Source organism: Cavia porcellus, unplaced genomic scaffold (genome assembly GCF_034190915.1).
Source record: "Cavia porcellus strain 051 isolate PalLab524CR breed Dunkin Hartley unplaced genomic scaffold, mCavPor4.1 scaffold_2, whole genome shotgun sequence".
Taxonomy (NCBI): domain Eukaryota; kingdom Metazoa; phylum Chordata; class Mammalia; order Rodentia; family Caviidae; genus Cavia; species Cavia porcellus.
In genome coordinates, this window is record NW_026947485.1 from 130,589,125 (window position 1) to 130,612,556 (window position 23,432).

At 37.5% G+C, this 23,432-nt stretch overlaps 1 protein-coding gene across 1 annotated transcript in view; it reads left to right on the forward strand.

The window, feature by feature from the left end:
- Arsk (arylsulfatase family member K) overlaps nt 1-12,654 on the forward strand; it is a 35,237-nt gene extending 22,583 nt beyond the window's left edge. The window contains exons 5-8 of the mRNA XM_003479445.5: nt 3,039-3,210; nt 6,326-6,550; nt 9,058-9,282; nt 11,683-12,654. Of these exons, the coding sequence (XP_003479493.2) occupies nt 3,039-3,210; nt 6,326-6,550; nt 9,058-9,282; nt 11,683-11,981 (921 nt within the window). The 3' untranslated portion in view covers nt 11,982-12,654. The remainder of the gene's footprint in view (nt 1-3,038; nt 3,211-6,325; nt 6,551-9,057; nt 9,283-11,682) is intronic.
- The last annotated feature ends 10,778 nt before the right edge of the window (nt 12,655-23,432 follow it).

Sequence of the window (23,432 nt, forward strand, 5' to 3'; positions counted from 1 at the left end):
TCACTGTTAAAGGAAAATGTAAAAAGTGTGCATATAAACTGCTTTGTGCAATAACTGCTTTGATAGCACAGCTTTATAAAAATTAATGCATTGAAATATAGAAACCTGCTTCTGAATTGAATATATCTGTGTATAGTACATCTGTGAAAAGAGAAACTGATATCCTGTTAGCAGTGTGGGCAGATATAAATGAAAACAAATAGTAATTAAAAACACTGAGGATTACTGTGCTGACAGAGTAGTTAGAATAGCGTGAGTGTTTGTATGGACCAAGCACCTTCTCTGTTTTCTGAATCATCATACTGTGTTCTGAATTTGATTGCCTTCCAGCACTTTACCTTTTGTGCTTATGACGTCATGCTGTATCTCCAAGAGTTCCTTTAATGAGAACAGTTTACCAGTGTCACCTTCTCTGGGATGTGATAATCCTCCTGAAGACCATCCTTATTCTTCATAATAAAGTGACTGTGCCTCACTTCCTCTAGCTATGGGTCTAGGATCTTTGGAATGGCGGCAGTATCAGCATCCCAGCATGGCCATTTCTTGTACAACTTCATGTGCATCTGATTGCCAGCTTTATGACTTTTCATCTTTACTGTATCCTCATCTTAATTGACCAGTTCTGCTTCTGATTATCCATTTAGTAAACTGCCAGTGGCATCATCCCTGGGAGAGGAACAGGGAGCCTAAGCGTACACTTCACTCTCTGTGCACACCCCAGAAGCCATAGTTTGAAAAAAAAAAAAAAATTACCATTAGTCACTGAATTTGATGCCCATCTGTTATTTACATAGTGATTTGTAATCTAAAGACCCAGCAGCCTAGTAGCGTGAAAACTTGTAATTTATGTAATTAGTGTTGATATACTTTGGTAACTGGAATTTGAACCCTCTTTGTGGGAGGACATGTGATTTAACTAAAACCATAGTAACGTGGTTTAACTGAATCACGGTAACCAAGATGCATACAAGTTAGTACCACATGAACCAACAACCACCTGTATTTTGGGATGTGTAGCCCTAAAATGTGCAGCTTTTAAGCTAGCTTAAAAGCTCTAAGCAGAAACGCTGTTTCTTGCACCTTATTTTAAAGGAAATGTCATACTTTTAGATATTTCATAGCTGTTCAAAAATACTAAGTAGTTCCATTTTCAAAATTTACAGTTCATGAAATGAGTTAAATAACTCTCAACTAAATAGTAAATAGATGCTTAGACTTTTTGAAGATGACATCACTAAAAGAAATATATGAATTAAAGATATGGCATAATTTTTTGTCAACATTGTAAGTAAACATTATATATTATGTATATTAAAAAGCTGTATTTGTTTTTAACAAATATTTGGCTGATTACCTATGGACATTGCTATAGTCAGGGTTTGCAAGGAGAACAAGACCATACAGGACGCATAATCTACAGTATTGTTTGTAATGGTCACCAAGGAGTCAAATACAAAGAAAGTGCAGGAAATCTGTCTACACACTAAAGACCTAGAGAATCCAACTAAGGGCCTGGATCCTATGGCAATAACCTTCATGAGATCAGCTGAAAACCTAGAGCCCACAACAGTACCTTCCACGAGTTCAGCTGGAAGCCTAGAACCCCTAACAATGGCTCATGCAAGTCTGTTTTACGGATCTGCGGATCTGCGCTGGGAAGGCCCCAGGGTCAGTGGTAAAGGCTAGAAAGTCTGTGCCAGCAGGGTGAGGGATCTGTGCCAGTAGACTGAGGGTTCTGCTCTGGAGCCAAGAAGCAACACTCAAAGTAAGAACCAGATCTCACCTCAAGAGTATCACAGCCATCCTTAGCGACAAAGAGGTCCAGAACTCCTCAGACAATGTGAACAACCGACTTCATACCAGGAAACCAGGGTGACAGACTTCTGGAGATTGAGGAGTATACCATCTTCCCCTCCAGAGCCAGGAAGCAGTAAAGACTTGAGCTCCCCCAAAGCAAACCACAGCATTCTCAGCAATAACAGGGTCCAAGCTTCTCTGATGATGAAAGCAGCCAAGTTCATATCAGAAAAGAAGCTCAGCAAGCTCCTCCAGGGAAACCAATGGCAACAGAAGAATCAACAGCACGGAACAACAACACCGCTTCTTCCTTTCCGGTGCTTTTTATCTTAGCAATAATTGTCAGGTGGACCATCCACACTCAGCACCACACTGATTCAGTTCAGCTGATATTACAAGTGGACCACCATGTATCAATGCACCCCAGACATTTTTACCAGTGATTTATGGCACTATATTTTAGAGAATCTAGATTCCTAGTTTATTGATTCTGAAGGTTTGTATTGGTCACACAACTACATATTCAAGTAGTTGAATCTAGGTGTGGTGGCACATGCCTGTGACCCCCGCACTCGGGAGGCTGAGGAGAATTACCCTGAGTCCAAGGCCAACCTGAACTACAGAGAGCCTATCTAAAAAAAAAAAAAAATGATAATAGCAATAATAAAGTAGTTAGATACTTTTCTGGACACTGTCTTTTCCAATACAGCATATATATTTTATTGACATGTACAATTTAAATAATTTTTCCACAACCATTTTAATATATATGCAAATATTAGTATTTATTTTTGTTATTGGAATATAGGTTGAGCAACCTTATCCAAAATTCTAAAATTTGAAATGCTCCAAAATATGAAACTTTCTGAGCATCAGAATGAATTCTTCTACCCAATCTTATATAAAAGATGCACTAAAAACACAGATGCACTAAAAATGTTGTATAAAAAATCACCTTCATCTATATACATAAGATACACATGGAAAGTAAGTCCCATCTCCACTGTATCTCTGGGTGCTTAAGCAAATATCAGTAGCCCCAGATATTTCAAATAAAGGGTACTCAACCTTTATTAACAATTTGTTCCTACTTTAGGTATTTCATGTCCTTTTTTTATACAATTTCTGATCTTCCTTTTCTTCTATTGTAAGTAATTAAACATTGTGGAGTCCATTATACATGGTTTTTGGAAAACATGACATGTTGCTAACATAGCTACATTTTTTTCTTGCCTTTTTAGGTGTCTCATGATGTCATCAAGATCCCCAAGTGGTTGCCTCTGTCAGAAATGCACCCTGTAGATTATTATTCTTCTTATACAAAAAACTGTACTGGGAAGTTTACAGACAAAGAAATTAAGAACATTAGAGCTTTTTATTATGCTATGTGTGCTGAGACAGATGCCATGCTTGGTAGGTGGCATAATTAATAAGCAATTAAATGAAAAAAGAATAATATTTTTCCAACAAACTGTGATCATGCTGGTTGAGACATTTCTTGGTATAGTTGCTTAGATACTTGAAACTTAGAACTGTAGGAATCTTGACACATAAAAACCATTTAACATTCATTAATAATAAAAAGCTCTATTCAGGAATTCTCAGGTTCAGAAATGCTTATATTTGCTCATACATAAAGGATTATAGAAGGCTGTTGTCTGCTCAGAATGAAACTTTCTCCTAGCCTTAAACAAGGGTCAGTATTGAGCCAAACACAGCTATGCCTATGAAGGATAACAAGGCAGCTGACACTCTTAAAGACAACAAAGTCTACTCACTGAGTCTTGTGACTCCTTCTAAACTTTTAATACTACAAAACAAACACATTCTCCCTTAGTCCTTTAGAGCAGCACTAAATTAAAGCTGGACTCAAGTTTTCCTGTGCAAATTCTGGACCAGAATTGTATTGAATTATACCTTCATTTAAGTTCAAGGCAGCTCAAAACCAACACTGCCTCTGTTAGGTGATTCTCAGTTTTTCCTGCTCACTTGCAGAGCTGTAGCACTCTAGTTCATACATGAAACAACCCTAGTTTTAAGCAAAACAGCAGTTTTTATAACAAGTTACGGTGGTTCACATATATAATCCCAGCACTTGGGAGGCTGAGGCAGAAGAAGCACTTAAGAGTTTGAGGCCAGCCTGGCTACCTAATGAGTTCAAGGCCAGCCTCAACTACATAGCAAGACTGTGTATCAAAAAAAAATCAAAGTTATTTTATAACATCACATTATTTATTTTGCTGCACTTCGGAGCTGAGCATATCTACATTTGTGAGCGTGGGTAGCACCTCTTTTGTATAAAGAAAACCTTGAGGGTGAACAGTCAATGATTATTTGTTAAAAAGAATTTATTGGTAAACAGAAAACTATGCCCCAGAAAGCAAAAACCCACATGTTTATTTATAATATAGCAAGTTTTATTATTAAAAGTCATAAGGAGTTTCCAAGTACTCAGTGTTATTGCGAGTAAGATTTGAAGTGTTCTAATCATAAGCCCATAACTTCTGTTGAATAGCATCTCATCAGTATTTACCGATGTCAGGGACCATTTATCCACTTGTGTCTACAAATTGCTTTCAGCAGTTTGCACCTGTCCAGGCACCTGTATCTGTTAAAGTGAAACATTATATAATCATCGCTACCAGGGAGCAAGAATCTTGTTCTAGTCTCTTCAGGGGAAAAAAACAAGCAGCAACTTGCTTATTCTTCAAGTTACAAAGTTTATGGAACATACTGTATCTTTCTTTTAAAATCAGTGCTAGTCTGGTCACCAAATCATATTTATTATACTGGGCATGGTGTTAAATACTCTTAAGAAATCACATATTGGGGCTGGGGATTTAGCTCAGCGGCATAAGCGCCTGCCTTGCAAGCAGGCAGTCGTGAGTTCGATCCCTGGTACCGATAAAAACGAAAAAGACAAAAAAAAAAAAAAAAGAAATCACATATCATTTTAATGACACTTTATTCTTCTACTTCAGGACCTTTGTATTTTCCCCTTCCTCTGCCTCAAATTTCCTTTCTTCTTTTTGCTTTTTTTTACATGACTGGCTTATTCTGTCTTTAGCTCTCAACTCAAAAAGTACCTCCTCAGATATGTCTTCCCCAGCCATTCCAAGTTAGCTCTCCAGCTGCATCCTTCTCATGTTAAGACATTATCATGTTGTTAAGTCATAGTACTAATTTGATAGTCTTTCTGTCTTATCCTCTGTCTGAAAGATGCGAGCTTCATGAGGACAGACACATTCCATCTTACTCAACATCACATCTGTGGTGCCCTGCATTGTATACATAGGTCCTGGCACATAGTAAATGCTCAGTGAATATTTATGGAATGAATGTAAACACAAGAGATTACAATATGTTGTAGGGCAGGGGTCTTGGAGAACAGAATGATACATTGTCCCGAAGAACAGAGCGTGCTTTGCCAGCAAGGTGATCTGGAGCTAGGGAATACAGGTGGGAACTTGACAAGTGAGTGCTGGGAGAAAAGACTGCTGACCTAGAGACCAGTGTGAACAGAGGTGAGAAACTGAACTGATGTGGGATCAGGGACTCTAAGAAGTTTAGGATTGCTGGAAGGTAAAGGTGTAGTAGGCATCTGAGCTGCTAAGCTGGAGATAGCGGAGACCTTCCCTGTCATGCTAAAGATACAGTGGGAAATACTGAACAGGTTTATGCATGATCACGTGATCAGGAATGACTGTCTCTGGACCATGCCTCAGTGTAATTCCCATAATTACAGTGAAGAGGAAATTTAAGAGCCTGGTCCGAGAGACTGGTCCGAGGAATTTTGGTGTCCAGTTATTCCCTGCCCAAAGGTGTGCTAAGTCACACTTGTAGACCTTCTATATTGCCTCCAGCCCTTCATCCAAGGTGGGGATCCCCAGATCCCTCAGCCAGCTTCTTGAGCCTGAACTGGCAACTGCTTAAATCAGAGCAGGGGTGTCCAGCTTTTCGCCTTGCCCAAGCCGCGTCGGGTAAAGATGATTCACCTTAGACCATGTATAAAACATATTATGTACTTAAGTAACAGAACTTCTTTTATTTTTAAATATTTTATTGTAAGGAATTTAGGGGGAGAAGCAGCAGGGAAAAGGAGTTGTGATGACACTTACGATGTCTTATTGTGCAGAGCTCGGGGGTAAGTGGTGACATCAGTCTTTGTATACAGTGCTGATGATCAGTCTCTGTCTACAGCACTGACCACAGATTTGTCACTGTTTTCACATTTGAGGCCCTAAGGGCCAGGTGCCAACCCCTTGCCCCCCATAAAATTTTCTAATAGAAACACAAAGCAAGAGCACCATCTCCAGGTACAGAAGCTTTGAGCAAGAATTCCTGTGGGTGCTATTTCTGCTGCCTCTCTAGTCTGGCAACTGAGAAGCAAAGCACATCAAACTCCGGATAATATTCAAATGTTAAGAAGCATCCTTATAAACTCTTCAAGGTAGACTCATTAATGAACTTAATGTGATAAACTATGAACTAAAAGTTAACTATGAGATCTGTCTTGCTCTCATCGTAGGTAAAATCATTCTGGCTCTTCGCCAGCTAGATCTCCTTCAGAAAACCGTCGTCGTGTACAGTTCGGACCACGGCGAGCTGGCCATGGAACACCGACAGTTTTATAAAATGAGTATGTACGAAGCCAGTGCCCACGTTCCACTTCTAGTGATGGGACCAGGTATTAAGGCCAAACTACAAGTGTCAAGTGTAGTCTCTCTAGTGGATATTTACCCTACTATGCTTGGTAAGTGAAACGATTCTGCAAGTATTTACTTGTAATAATGTTGGAAAACGAACAAGCAAAGGAATCAGAAGCCCCACAGACTTTTTTAACCTTGAGCAGCTCATTTAACTGAATCACGTGCATACCCTGAAAAAGGAAGTAAATATTCCTAAGGTTCCCATGGCCTTCACCCACTTACGGTCATTTATCCTTCCGAAGATTCACATTCAGGATATGACCTAGTTGAGACATTCAGGCCATAACTATATAGATGGTTTGAACATCATTTCACTCTTCACCACTCCCTAAAACCTAAGCATTTTCTTTCCAGATTATTCTACCCATTTGAAACTATTAACTTTGTACAGTGTTAGAGAGAATTGCCACAAGTTCAAGGCCAGCCTTGGCTACATAGTGAGTTTTAGAGGCCAGCCTGAACTATATAGCAAGACCCTATCTCAAAAAAAAAAAAAAATGTGTGTGTATATATGTGTATTCTTAACATTTAGATCATATGTTGATTAGCTGTGCTTATAAAAAGCAAAGAAAGTAGGATCAAAAAATAAGTCTCTCTCCAGCTTTGTACTGGAAACTAGTCTGCTATCTGCCAGCACAGTTTATGATGAGCTACGTGACAAATACTCTTTTTATTAGCAGAAGGCGAAAGCTGTTTTTCAGGACTGGGGGCGGCAATCAGAGGGCCTGGAAAAGGATGCCTGTGCAGCAGTCTTTATGTAAAACTCAGAAGCCCACATGTTCTGCAGAGAGGAAGGAGAATGGGGCCTTGTGTGGAAGCCAGGAGATGACACTGATGATAGCATTAATCAATTAAAATTAACCTTGTCAAAATAACGGATAAATAAATAAATAGCAAAGGTTTAACATCTATAAAGCTCTTATAAATCTGTAAAACAGAGAAATTACCTGCTGACACACTTAACTACAGACCTGTATCAAGCAGTCCACCACAGAAGTTATGCATGCGGCCAAGATATTGGCAGTCAGTAAAGCTGACTCGGCAGTTAGTAAAGCTGTTAAACCAGAACATACCATTTTTATTTCACACATGGAGTTTACACAGATTAAGAAGAGTTAGAAAATTTTCTAGAAACAGCTTCCCGGATGCAGCTGCTGGGAATGTAAACCATCACAAATCTCCTAGCAGCGAATGTAGCAGTGTGTTCCCCATTTTTTATTGGGAATATTTAAATTATGGAGCCTGAGAGCAGAAAAAAAGGTTGGAGGCTCATATCGGAGGTGTCCTGACTGCAGCTGTAACCAGTGGTGATTTTTATACAGAAAAAAGGCAGCTTGCATTCCAAATACTTGGCTGGTTTTTAAAAATACAGTCTCTTTTTATGTCAGATGTTTCTCATATTTATGTTCTATGTGTCTATATTCAGTCGTAAAAAAATAAAGTAGTATATCTTAAGACATTTTAAGCCAAGATTCCTCAAGGTACATTTTACAAAATGCTAGTCTCTTTAAAGATGCTACTGAAGAAGGAAAAAGGCTTTATTGTCAATTAACTGGGACCTATGCTATATACTGAGTGCCATTCTTGAAGATTTATAACATGCATCAGCAATAACTTTACATCTACAATAAATTAACCGAGTTTACACAACCGAGTTGTGTAACCATTTTGCTGCACACATAGAATTACTAAACCCCTTTCTTATATAAGATCTTGTTAATGACATCTAACAAACTTTGAGAAACATCTGCAATTATTTATTCAGAAAATAAAAAAACTGATGATATCAACTGCTATTTAGGGAAGGCTCTTATGTGCCAGGCATGTTCTTAGAATTTTATATAAATTATGTTATTTAAACCTAAAACGAATCTGTGAGATACAAGAGCTATTATGATCCCTCTTGACAGATGAGGAATCTGAGGTTTGGAGAAGTCAGTAACATAGTGTCTCGTGGCTAACAGGGTGAGCATCTGAACCCAGACAGTCTAATTATACGAAGTTTACGTAAAATCTGTCAGGTGGGACATTTCTCATACCATTTTTCTGTCCATCTGTATTTGTTTGATTTGCTCTGGCCTTTGAGAGGGGGTGTGGCTATGTAATTATTACTGGCCTTGAGCTCACTAGGTAGTCCAAGCTAGCCTTGAACTCATGGTGATCCTTTTGCCTTAGCCTCCAGAGTGCTGGGATGACATGCATGCACCACCACACCTAGCCTCTCTATGTGTCTGTATTTGATAGATTAAAAAATAAATGATTTAGGGGCTGGGGATTTAGCTCAGCGGCATAAACGCCTGCCTTGCAAGCAGGCAGTCGTGAGTTCGATCCCCGGTACCGATAAAAAGGAAAAAGACAAAAAAAAAAAAAAAAAAAAAGATTTTTTTCCCTAAATCAGTATGATCCAGGATTCTCCAGGTATGTTTTAGAAAATGCTAGTACCTTAAAAGTGAGCCCTGTGATCTTTAATGATAGAGAATATATAAGTATCATTTAGAAGTGTTCGACTAGTGAGAGAATGACTTAAGAAAATTTTGTTTTCGTTACAAAGATATCGCTGGGATTCCTGTACCTCAGAACCTAAGTGGATACTCTCTGTTGCCGTTATCATCAGAACCGACTAAGAATGAACATAACTTTACAAACTTCCATCCACCCTGGATTCTGAGTGAATACCATGGATGCAATGTGAATGCTTCCACCTACATGCTTCGCACCGACCGGTGGAAATACATAGCCTATTCTGATGGTGTTTCAGTATCGCCTCAACTGTTTGGTAAATTTGTTGGTATATTTTTAAGTACAGTGTATCTAATAAGTTGACCTACCTAGGCACTGCTTAAGAGATTTGATAAAATTGTTAAGGAATATCTGGAGTCTCTTACCATGGCACAGGCTGCAAAAAGGTTACCCAGTGAGGAGCTGCTTCCTTGCAAATTAGCATGTGAATGTCAGAGAAAGTGCCTCAGGCTTTGGATCTGGGTCCCCTGACTGAAATCAGCATTTTCCCAGATCAGTAATCTTTTATTACTCATTACTGTATTTCCTAGTCAGCAGTCAGCTCCTTCTCCTCACACCTAGGTTTCACCTGTTTTGAAAGATCAACACCTATCTTCTATGGAGCCTGACAATTCTACATTAATTATTCAGCGTTCACCACAGCCCTACAAGATAGTATACCATTCTCATGTTACAGAAAAGAAGAGTCGGGGAGGTTCAGATAGCTGTGTAACAGACCTGAGCCTTCAACATATGACCAACTCCATGATCCGTGCTCCCGTCACTCTATTAAAATGCCTGCCAGCCCCATAGGTCTATGAATTCATTTTTAAACAGCATTTTGGATTTAGTGTTTATCCTTTGTCTTCATCTTATATATATAAAATGTTCTAAGGCCATTATTAATGTTTATTTCTCCTTCCTAGTTACAAATGTCAATATTACTAACTCCAAATAATTACTTAAGCAGCCAAACTAACTTCCTTACTTCTAAGAGCTAGGGATTCTTAGCTTCAAAAAGAAGTCCTTAAATTATCATCCTGATGAGTAATAAGCATCTCTTGCTTATTCACTGGTCATTGTTAAATTTATGGGGGCTGAGTTCCTGCACTAGGCCCAGCAAAACAGACCAAACCAGAATGGAGTCAGCCATGCTCACTGCCATGTACTCAAACTGAACTATAAAAAAAGGTCAATTTGTAAAAGGACAGAACATTCACAGTACCAATCAGAAGGGGACAAGGATTTCCCCTCTGTTTTAACCATTATAAGCAAAGTAACTTTTAACCCCAGACTGTGTTCTATTTCTACATTCTTCCCCTCTTCTCATCTAAGCTCTTCCTACACCACCCAGCTCATCAGAATACCTTCTCTTGTTCATTAGGATAGCGCCCAATTCATAAGTCTCTAAATAAAAGACTTTTAAATCTTAACGCTAAATTTGTTTGAGATTTTCTTTTTTCACACTATATTCTGCATAAAACAGAAGTGCCTATTAAAGGATCACTTTGAGGAGCCAGCCTTTCCTGTGTTCCCTCGGGCTTTATTCACAGACTTCCCTCTCCTAAAGAGATGTCATTTAAAGTCGCCTGGCAAAGTAGTACATGTCCTTCAGGGTCTCCTGGCTAACGAACTCAAACAGCCCAACATACAGTGTTCATTTCCCATCTGAAGTTAACTGTCATTTTTGATAGGCTGTCTTCCAGTTAATTGGCATCTAGTTAATATCTTCTGTCTTTGATTACATATGTAAAGAGAGTGTTTAGAGCCAGCGATGTGTGTAGCTTCATGGCACAGTGCCTTCCTAGCAATTGTGAGATTGTAAGTTCAATTCCCTGTACAAAAAACAAGCTTATGCCTATGAAGTGTTTATCACCATTTACTCATGGGTACTGATTGAGAAAAGTCTGTATTTCCATGGCAGTTTGCTCAAATGAACAGCATATAAATGCTAATAATATAAAGAAAATTAGACTTAAGTGAAGATGCTGGACCATAACTTGTTTTATAGGGAATTCTTAAGCTGGAAAGTATAGAGCTGTTGAAATGGGACACTATAGACATCATTATTTTCTTCCCTTTGTATGTCAAAGGAGGCAAGGCATCAGAAACAGGACGATTTAGTTCCAAGTCATCTTACTAATAACAAAGGCTGGCATCTAAGAGTGGATAAGAAAAATAAAGTGAGGTAGCAGGATGACGGTAGCAAAGAAGATAATCTGAACAGTCCTTACAGAAAGATTGAATTTCTGGTGTGGTATTTTATGGTGCACATCATACTTAAAGGTGGAACAGATGCTAAGAAATACATCACTCAGCTAGTTCATCATTGCACCAGCATCATAGAGTGTCCTTGCACATTAAATTGGCTGTGATGTCAATAGGTGATATGCCTATGTCTTATGGGACCATCGTAGTGGAGGCCAGTAAGGGTGAACCCCTTAGAGCCATTAGTGGTAACAAACAGCTGGCTGCACACACGTGCCACAGGTTGCCCCCACTGGTACAGCAGCCCTTGTTAACTTAAACACTGTGATACGTGGCTGGATACTGTGCTTACTTTACTACACCAAGAGGAACTGAAAATAAAAATCTTAACATCTGTCATAATGATATTCTTGAAATCATTTAGCAGATAACTAATGTGACAGGTTCTTTTCTTTTTTTTTTTTTTCAGATGTTTCTTTGGATCCAGACGAACTAACAAACATCGCTGCGAAATTTCCAGAAATCACTTCTTCTTTAGATCAGAAGCTTCGTTCTATTGTCAACTACCCTAAAGTTTCCGCTTCTGTCCACCAGTACAATAAAGAGCAGTTCATCATGTGGAAACAAAGCGTGGGCCAAAATTACTCAAATGTCATAGCAAACCTCAGATGGCACCAGGACTGGCTAAAAGAGCCGAGGAAGTATGAAAGTGCCATCGATCGGTGGCTTAAAGCCCACACCACTCCAAACACGCGTGAAGAAAAGTAAGAAATGAATGCTCTAGGGCCACACAGAAATATGTTAATATGTATTTTTTTTTGGTACCAAGAATTGAACTCAAGGGACCTTGCGCTTGCTAGGTATCACTTATGCCACTGACCGAAATCCCTGGCTCCCACTAATATGTATTTTAAACTGAAGTTTGAGTACTGATTTGTAGCTACTTCTACAGAATTACCCACTCCTAAATTGAATGGAAGTATCAGAAGGATGAAAACAAATAATATTGAAGTTATGTTTCTCTAATATAGTTTATAAAATATTTTTATGATTTTTACTTACTAATTATAGAATAGCTATGTATTTGATGGTTGAGGGTATTTGCTGGGCGAATTAAAGAGTGTTAAAGGTGACCTTCCAGGCCTCACCCCATACCTACTAGCTTAGAACTCTTAGGATGCAAGTGAGGTGCTACTCGTACCGTTGTTTTGTTAGTTAAGGGCTGACAGCCTGACATGAATTTATACCTCGTGTTCATTGTTTGATCAATTATTGTTAATACTGTTTTAAGTGTATCTTTCATTACATCTTTTGAGTGTTTCGATATACATACATAGCTCTCCATATTGCTGTGTACTAAGATACCTTACTGCTTACATTAGCCTTTCAATTGATATTTTATATTTTCCTTGCAAATAAAAGGCTTATCTGTAAATAATAATTTTACCTCACTTTTTCATATTGTCTTTGAAATTTTTTCCTCATAAGCCAATCAATCCCCTTTTTACTCTTCAGTGAACTTATATAAGCTTGTATTTATGATTATTTACAGATTTCTGAAAAATAAATTCATATACATACATAATCACATGTGTATAGAATATATACAAATATGTGAAATGAAACTCAGAAAGGTCTCAATATTAGATTAAGGTTAAAGTTAAGCTAAACGCATGAAATAGCTACTGTGTGATGTACATACTACTTACAGGAGGAGAAAAACAGTAATAATAGAAACATGGTTCTGAAACCACAGCATTCATTGTTAAGAATTTAGCAAGCATCCACGATGTTTTAAGCATGTTAAGTAGGGTCATAAGTACAATTGAATTTTTAAGACAATATCTAGATCAAAATGGTATTGACCAACCATGAAAAGGACAGAAACTTGCAAAGCACAGAAAGTTACCGAATGTCAGATCCTGAGAGGAACAGGCAGTACTTAGAAGCTGGACTGAGAACATCTGAACTGCACTTTGTATTGCTACCACCCTGCTCCAGTCTACCATAATGCAGTGATTGGAACTCTGCAGTAGACTCCCAGGGGGTCTCCTCAACCATGTTCTTGGCTTTCTTCAATCCATTCTCAACACAGCAGCCGGAAAGATCCTGTTTAAATATATGAGCTTGCATCACCGGAGTCAACAAATGCCCGACTGGCTTCCTATTTTACTTTTTCTGTGAAAGCCACAGTCATCGCGATGGCCCACAGAATGCTAACTAATCAGACTGCCTCTCAGGCCACACTGCGCCTGTACACACACCTGGTTCAGTCTGCTCCAGCCACGCGGCCTCCCCTGCATCACCACTTCCGCATCCTTGTACTTGGTAGCTCTTGCTGCCTGGAATCCAGCCGTTCCCTCTATCTCCAGATGACTCATGTTAGCACCTTCAGGTCACTGCTCGAATGTCCCCTTTTCACAAGTGTTTCCATGCTGTGTTTTCTTCATTGTAAGTTATTACCATCCAACTTAGTTTTACATATTTCTACTGTCTCTTACCCTACCCCAACTCAGTGAAGAAAAGCTTCATGCATATTACATGTCGTGATGTCCCTTGTGTCCTGTCCCCTAAACTAACTCAAGCCTCTGACACACAGTAGAAGCTTAGTAAATTCCATCCTTGAATTAATGTACTGAGAATCGTAACAATTCAAATAGCATACTGATTCATACCAGCTAAGTCCACAGGAGGTAGGAAGAAAGGGGACTTCCTTTCTCACTAAAGCAAAGTCTTCTAAAACACTAGTAAAAGCCTACATGAACAAGCCAGCAAGAAGATTCTATTCCCCTTTATCTTTTTCTATGAAAAAGGCTAGATAATAAATATTTTAAGTTTTGTGAGCCATATGGCCTTTTTCACAACAACTCAGTTCTGCAGTTGCAGGATAAAAACATAATGAACTACAATAAACAAATGAGATGAGTGTGCTCTAATAAAACTTTCCTTTAAAAGGACAGGGTCTGAATTGCAGACCATAGTTTGCTGAATGCTGGTCTAAAGCAATAGCTCACAGCTTTGCTGTAAACTGCAAGCATCGTAGGATGTTTAAAAATATTAACACTTCACTTCTGACAGCAAAATCTGGGGACCACTGGTCTGAAATCTTGTTATTAAAACTATGGTTCTAAGACAAGAAGCATTCACTCCTCCCTTCATTTAGAAATCTTACCTGCTTTTGTTCACCTAGGGAATTCACCTTTCTAATTAAACACAGAAGGTATTAGTGAAAACTATAAGAATTCATAAAACTTATTAAAGCACTATATATACAAAAGTCAGTACTTATCTGTGAAGACAAAACCAAATGAAATGGAAAATGCAATACATTCTCATATGTAAAATGTAAAATATTTTACATTTTATGGAGAGGTACAAACCTAGATTTTTAAAAATTGTATGGGTACATTGAAACATATAAACAAGATATGAACATGATGCAGTAGACTAGAAAAAATAAAGTGGGTAGAAAGGAGACAAGAAAATTGTAATTGTAAAATTACACCTTAAAAAAAAAACCTGTAGCTTCATGAACACAAAAATTACCCAAGGTGACAATGCCTTTTTCTCCTCCAGGAAACTCACTCCAAAAAACAAACAATCCAAGGGTCTGAAGACACAGAAAGCCTGTAAATGGCTCTTCCACCCACAGACCTCATCCACAAGGAAACAGGTCAACATATCTCAACTTCAGGTACTGGTCAGACAATAGAAATACACACCCTACACCACCCATCTTGAGCATGCCCCAAGACCTCAGAATTGTACCCAGCTCCAGGCCATGATGTATCTCACTCTTTGAACAGCTTCTCTCCTCTCTTAATGTGTATTTTTTTTCCTGCTAAATATTTTCTGGGCCTCCTACTGACATACCCCGAAATTTATTTTCCAATATCTACTGTCATGAATAACACTATACCATCAAGTCAGAGGTCTGCCAGGGATTTCAGCCTGTCATTTCTAAATTCTGCACACATAGTCTTTTATTTGTCAGTCTCTATGCAACACTCCCATCCTTCTGGTGCTAAAACAAAAGGAGAATACTGGCTAGTCCAACACTGATGGGCTGAGAAGCTACGGGATTTAATAAGCAAATTCAGTAGCATAGCTAGATACAAAATCAACACTCAGAAATCAATAGCTTTCCTGTACACCAGTAACAAACTCATTGACAAAGAAATTAGGAAAACACTTTTCACAACAGCATCCAAAAAACCCTGGAAATCAAGAATGTAAAAGATCTCTACTTTAAAAACTATAGTACTCTGAAAAAGGAGACTGAAGAGGATATCAGAAAATGGAGTCAGGTGTGGTGGCGCATGCCTGTAATCTCAGCACTTCGGAGGCTGAGGCAGGAGGATCATTGCTAGTTCAAGACCAGCGTGGGCTATAAAGTGAGCTCAAGGCCAGTTTGAACTGCATAGGGAGACTTTGTGTCAAAAAGACAAGAAAGAAAGAAAGAAAGAAAGAAAGAAAGAAAGAAAGAAAGAAAGAAAGAAAGAAAGAAAGAAAGAGAAAGGAAAGAAAGAAAGAAAGAAAGAAAGAGAAAGAAAGAAAGAGAAAGAAAGAAAAAGAAACAAAGAGAAAGAAAGAAAAAGAAAGAAAGAAAAAGAAAGAAAGAAAGAAAGAAAGAAAGAAAGAAAGAAAGAAACAAAATAAATGGAAAGACATTCCTTGCTCTTGGGTAAGAAGAACCAATGTAGTGAAAATGGCCATACTTCCAAAACTGTTACCCAGATTTGCTGTAATTGTGCTCAAAGCTCCAATAGTATAACTCACAGAAGAGACCTAGAATAGCAAGGCAATCCTGGCAACAAAAGCAAGACAGAGGGCATCACAATCCCTGACTTGAAATTATACTATAAATCTACAGTGATAAAAACAGCATGGTATTGGAAAAAAAAAAAAAAACAGACCTAAAAATCAATGGAACAGATCAGAAGATGCAGAAACAACTCCAGCCATGCTGTCACCTTATCTTTGACAAAGGTGCCAAACACATTCACTGGAAGAAAGATAGCCTCTTTAATAAATGGTACTGGAAAAACTGGCTCTGTGTATGCCAAAGATTAAAGTTGGATCCATATCTTTCACCATGCACTAAATTAAATTTGAAATGGATCTCAGATCTAAATATTAAAACATCACAGAAGTAATAGCAGAAAATTTCCTAAACATAGCAAAAAAAACTGCCATACAAATCAATGAAGCATACAGAACACCAAACAGTCATAACCAACATAAATCTATACCTAGACATATAATAATTAAGATCCTAAAAGACAGTATAAAACAGAATACTAAAAGCTGTTAGAGAAAAGACACAACTCATCTATCAAGGAAAGCCTATTAGAATCATGGCAGACTTCTCAGCACAAACCTTCAGGTTAAGACAAGCTTAAAGTATTTCAAGCCCTAAAGAAAACAACTTTCAACTCAGACTGATGTACCCAGAAAAATGTCTTTCAAATTTAATGGAGAAACAAGATACTTCCATGACAAAGAACAACTGAAGAAATTCATATCTACCAACTCAACCCTAGAAAGAGTATTGGTTTTTGGTTTTTTTTTTTGTCTTTTTGTTTTTATCGGTACCAGGGATCGAACTCACAACTGCCTGCTTTCAAGGCAGGCGCTTATGCCACTGAGCTAAATCCCCAGCCCCCCTAGAAAGAGTATTAAAAAACATATTAGAGGGGCTGGGGATTTAGCTTAGCGGCATAAGCACCTGCCTTGGAAGCAGGCAGTCGTGAGTTTGATCCCTGGTACCGATAAAAAGGAAAAAGACCAAAAAAAAAAAAAAGAAGAAGAAAGACATATTAGAAAGAGATAAAAATGACCACAGTCTCCAGAACAACAACAAAAAGAAACCACCAGGCTGGACAAGAAATTAAGGGAGGAAAGCAAGAAACCAACAACAAAAACATAATATGGGAAAGTCAAGCCAGTACATATCAATGATATCCATAAATTTAAATGGACTCAATTCACCTGTCAAAAGAAGCAGGTTGACAGAATGGATCAAGAAACATGATCCCACCATATGCTGTATACAAGAAACACATCTGATTCAAAAAGAGACTCATAGACTAAAAGTCAAAGGATGAACAACAGTATTCCATGCAACAGGAATCCAGAAAAAAAGCAAGGGTAGCTATTCTGTTTGCAGACAAAGTGAACTTCAAACCTAAAATAATTAAAAGAGGTAAAGGTCACTACATACTTGTAAGTGGAAAACTGCAAGAGGAAGAACTAACAGTTATAAATATATATGCACCAAACACAGGAGCACCCAACTATATAAGACAAATACTAATGGACATGGAAAATCAAATATATAAGAACACAATTGATATAGGATACCTTAATAACCCACTGTCACAAAGAGATAGATCAATGAGACAAAAAGTCAGCTAAGAAATAACAGAACTGAATCACACCTATGAACGAATGGACTTAGTGAATGTTTACAGGGTGTTCTACCCAACCACATCAGAATATACATTCTTCTCAGCTACACATGGGACATTCTCCAAAACAGACCAGATATTAACTCATAAAACAGTCTTAAGTAAATGCAAAGGGAGTGAAATTATCTCATGCATAATTTCTATCATAGTGCACTAAAATTGGAAATCAGTGGCAAAAAACCTGCAAAACCTGCATATATACATGGAAATTAAATAACAACCTTCTGAACAACCATTAAAATGGCCATACTCCCAAAACTGTTATACAGATTCAAATGAAATTAAAAAAGAAATAAAATAATACCTACAATACAATGAAAATGCAGACACAACATACTATAACCTACATGAATAGGGATACAATGAAAGCAGTCCTTAGAGGAAAATATATAGCAATAAATAGTCATATCAAGAAAACTGCACAAATAAATAAACTAATGCTACATGTCAAGCTCCTACAAAAGGAAGAGCAGTCAAACTCAAAGCTCATAGAAGAGAGGATTACAGCAGAAATTAATGCAATTGAAACAACAAATACAAAGAATTAATGAATCAAAGAGCTGGTTTTTTGAGAGAATAAACAAAATTGATAAATCTCTAGCCAACCTTATCAAGAAAAAGAAAGAAAAAACGCAAAGCCATGCAATAAGGACTGAAAAGAGGGAAATTACTGCAGATTCTATGGAAATTCAAAAGATCATGAATACCTACTTTGAAAATCTCTACTCACATAGAGTGGGAAACACCGTTGAAATGGACAGATTTCTAGAAACACATGAACTACCAAAGCTCAATAAAGAAGATATAACAATCTTTAATAACCCAATATTAGCTACTGAAATCAAAAATATGATTAAAAACCAACAAAGAAAAGCCCAGGTCTTTATGGTTCATGGCTGAATTCTATAAGAAATTTAGAGAAGATTTAATGCCAATACTCTTTAAATTCTTCAATGAAATTGAAAGAAAAGCAGTCCTCCTTAAATCATCTTTGGAGGCAAGAATTACCCTGATACCAGAACCAGGGAAAGACCCAACTAAAAAGGAGAACTATAGACCAATCTTACTAAAGAACATTGATGCAAAGATACTCAATAAAATACTGACAAATAGAATGCAGCAAGTCATCAAGAAGGTTATACAACATGACCAAGTGGTTTTCATTCCAGGAATGCAGGAATGGTTCAACATACATCAATAAATGTAATAACCACATCAACAGAGCCAAAAGTAAAAATCACATGATTGTCTCAATAGACACAGAAAAAGCTTGTGATAAAGCCCAACACCTGTTCGTGATAAAAAAAAAAAAACCCTTCAAAAATTCAGAAAAGATGGTATGTACCTCAATCTCATAAAGGACATTTATGACAATCCAACAGCCAACATTATACTAAATGGACAAAAACTGAAAGCCTTCACTCTAAAATCAAGAACAAGACAAAGATGCCCACTATCACCACTCCTATTCAATACAGTTCTAGAAATATTAGCAATCAGACAAGAGGGAGAAATAAAAGGAATAAAATAGGAAAACAAGAAGTTAAATTATCATTATTTGTAGATGACATGATACTGTACATAGAAGACCCCAAAAACTCCATTAAAAGACTACTAGAAGTAGTAAACAAATTCAGAGTGTAGCTGAATGCAAAGTCAACACTCAAAAATCAATAGTATTCCTGTACACAAACAAAAAACTCACTGAGAGAAATTATGGAAATATCTCCTTTCACAATGGCATCTAAAAAAATGAAATACTTAGGAATCAACCTAACCAAGAATGTAAAAGATCTACATGCTGAAAATTATACTACTTTTAAAAAGGAGATTGAAGAGGATATTAGAAGGTGGAAGGATATTCCTTGCTCTTGGTTAGGAAGAACCAACATTGTGAAAATGGCCATACTCCCAAAACTGTTATACAGATTCAATGCAACTCCAATCAAAATACCATCAACATACCTTACAGATCTATAGAAAATATTCCTGAAATTCATTTGGAAACAAAAGAAACCTAGAATAGCAAAAGCAATTCTGGGCAACAAAGGCAAGACAGGAGGCATCTCAAGTTCTGACCTGAAACTATACTACAAAGCCACAGTAATAAAATCAGCATGATACTGGCAAAGAAATAGACCCAAGGATCAATGGAATAGATTAGAAGATGCAAACACTACTAAAAAGACACTCAGCCACCTTATATTAGACAAAAGAGCTAAACATGTTCACAGGAAAAACAGCCTCTTTAATAAATGGTGTTGGAAAAATTGGCTTTCCATATGCTGAAAACTGAAAATAGACCCATACCTATCATCATATACTAACTAAAGTTAAAATGGATCAAGGATCTAAACATTAAAACAGAAACACTAAATCTACTGGAGGACAAGGTAGGTAGAAATCTTGAAGACATAAGGATAGGCAAACAAAACCTCATGAATAAAATGCAAACTGCATGCAAAATACTTCAAAGAATCAACAACTGGGATCTCATATTACTAAAAAGTTTCTGCACTTTAAAAGAAATCACCAACAAAGTGAAAAGAAAACCCATAGAATGAGAAAGAATTTTAGCCAACAATCCCTCAGACAAAAGACTTATATCCAGAACATATAAAGAGCTGAAAAACATCAAACTCCCCAAATTCAAAGACCCTCTCCAAAAATGGGCACCAGAGATGAACATACAGTTCTCAGATGGAGATATACATGAAAAAATGTTCAGCATCACTGGCCATTCGAGAAATGCAAATTAAAATGGCATTGAGATGTCATCTCACTGCAGAAAGAATGGCTGCCATCAAGAAAACAACTGATAACAACTGTTGGTGAGGCTGCAGGGACAAAGGAACACTGCTCCACTGTTGGTCGGAGTGCAGACGGTACAACCACTGTGGAAATCACTATGGAGATTCCTCAAAAAACTAGAATTGGAAGTTCCATTTAATCCAGCTATTCCCCTTCTGGGTATTTTCCCAGAAAAATTGAAAAGGTCACCTCACAGTGATATATGTGCACCCATGTTCATAGCAGCACAATTTGTGATAGATAAATCTTGGAAACAATCAAAATGCCCATCAACTGCAGAAGGGATGAAAAAAATGTGGTATTTTTATACAATGGAATACTTACTCAGCTATAAAAAGGATGATCTTCAGGCCTTTATAGGTAAATGGAGGCAACTTGAAAATATCCTCATTAGTGAAATAAACAAGACTCACATTAGTAAATATCACATTGTCTCTTTAGTGTAAAAGATAAAAACTGACAGAATAATGGGATCCAAAAAGTATAATAGATACTGTGAAAGCAAAAGGGAAGGAAAGAACTCTAAAGAGTATAACAGTATATATAGTGCGTAAGATAGATGACCATACTACTGAATTTCTGTTGGAACATTGAACAGAATGATTTGTACTGTCAGTGTTTGAGTGTCTAGCCACTATTTACGATTTGATTTTGTGACTTTGGCAATTATTTTTTAAGACAAAGAGTAATGTATCAACTAGTGATTCCATAATGATAATTTTTTTTAATTCGGTATTGTTCTACCCTTCTTTCCTGTTTTTCTATTATCTTTGATTTTCTTTTCTTTCTTTGAAAAAAAAGAGAACAATATGCAATATGACAACCATTGTTAAATTTGTTTCATTCTATTTTTGAAAACCTACCCTGTTACTGTTTTGAGTTTGCTGTTGTTGTTTTTTGCTTTTGGTTTTTCTTTTCTGACTAACATAAATAAATAAATATTAAAACAGAAACATTAAATCTGCTGGAAAATAGAAAATAGGTAAAACACCTGAAGATATTAGTGTATGTAAAGATTTTATGAATAAAACCCTAATCACACAGAAACTATCACAATCAACAACTGGGATCTCATCTTATTAAAAAATTTTCACACAGCAAGAGAAACTATCAAAAGAGTGAAGTGACAATCCACAATGTGGGGGAAAAAAGTTCACCAGCTGTTCCTCAGACAAAAAATTACTATCAAGAATATATAAAGAATTTTTTAAAAATCAGATCTCACAAATTTAAAGGCCCAATCCAAAAATGAGCATCTGAATACACTCAGATGAATAAATACAAACAGTAAATAAATATATGAAAAAATGTTCAACATCATCGGTCATTTGAGAGATGCAAATTAAAACAACACTGAGATTCCACCTCACCAGGAAAGAATGGCTTTATCAAGAAATCAACCAATAACAAATACTGGAAGGGCTGTGGGAAAAAAGGAACCCTTCTCCACTTTGGTGGGAGTGTCAAATGGTGCTACTACTGTGGAAATCAGTGTGAAGATTCCTTTAAAACTAGGATTGAAGCTCCTATTTGACCCAGCTATTTCCCTGCTTAGTATCTTCCCAGAAAATGTACATGACTTCCCAGAAGCCATATATGTGCACCCATGTTTATAGCAGCACAATTTTTAATAGCTAGATTTTGGAAACAACCCAAATGCCCATCAAACAAGAAATGGATAAAGAAAGATGTGGTATTTTTAAATGATGGGGTATTAGTCATAAAGAGGTAAATGGACGTAACTAGAGACCATACTCATAACTGAAATAAATCAGACTCACATGTGTAAACATCATATTGTCTTACTAGTGTGAGAAGTGTTATAACGTGGGCCCCGGTATAAAGTCCACGGAAACAAGAGTCTAAAACTTAAGTGGCAAAGGCTTTATTGAGCCAGTCCTGGCGGCACAGTCTCTCCTAGATCAAACCAAAGACTGCGCGCCCAAGACTGGGGAAAGGGGTTTTTAAAAGTAAGGGAAAGTGGGGAGGAAACCTGTAAGGCCATTAAACCTGTTGACCCGCATCTGGAAACTGTATTGCTGTCTACTTAGCTCTGACAGTCCCGGGAGTTCCTGGTGTTGCTCAAATTATTCCCATCCTGCAGACTGACATTATCTCAGAGTGGCACATCTGCAGCAATATTTGGGGAAGAAAGTGGAGAGTTAATTATCCTAGGACAGCTTGTCTTCGCCAGTGAGTGCGAAGGGGTCACGAGTTATGAGATGCTGGAACTTAAGTTTTACAAAGATCTGATATCTAACCCATTGGTACATACAGAACAAAAGGAAAGCACCGATCGGGGTTTGGGCCACAGTATTTTCCGGTAATTTCTTTGAAGCTAAACAGTTCTTAAAATTGGGGCAGGCTCATTTTATGACAGATCATCACCAGGTCGGGGAGAGGTCACCAGAAACCCAAATTCTTTATGGCCCAGATAGGTGGGTGGGGGGAGGCAATAAGGCGCGCTACAGAACAGGAAAACGGCGAGTATCTATCTTGTGGGAAGAGTAACTAAGGTTAGGTAAAAAGGTTAAACTCATGGGCAAATCTCCCTGCATATAAACACACTACTTCAAACAATGTGTAAATTAGTGGGCCTTCTTGTCTTTTTTAGTTCTTTAGCGAAGACTAGAGGCGCCTACCCGTGATTAACAGCCCTTGTTAGCTTGTTTTAGCACCACTCTTCTTGTTTGTAGAGGGCCGCTCCGTGATTAACATTTCAATTAAGTGAAATTCTTGCAATTCTTTACAGGGGAGAGTATTGCTCAACATATCAATTGGGTCACTTAACATATCAGTTAAGAAAAGAAAACATTTAGTAAGCCGCGGTACAGGTTTGCTATAATACACAAAATGATGAAGCTACTTTCTTAGAGTACAACATTCCCCTCTGATGTTGTGACTTCTGGGCCAAATCCTTGGCCGTACTTAAGGTCTG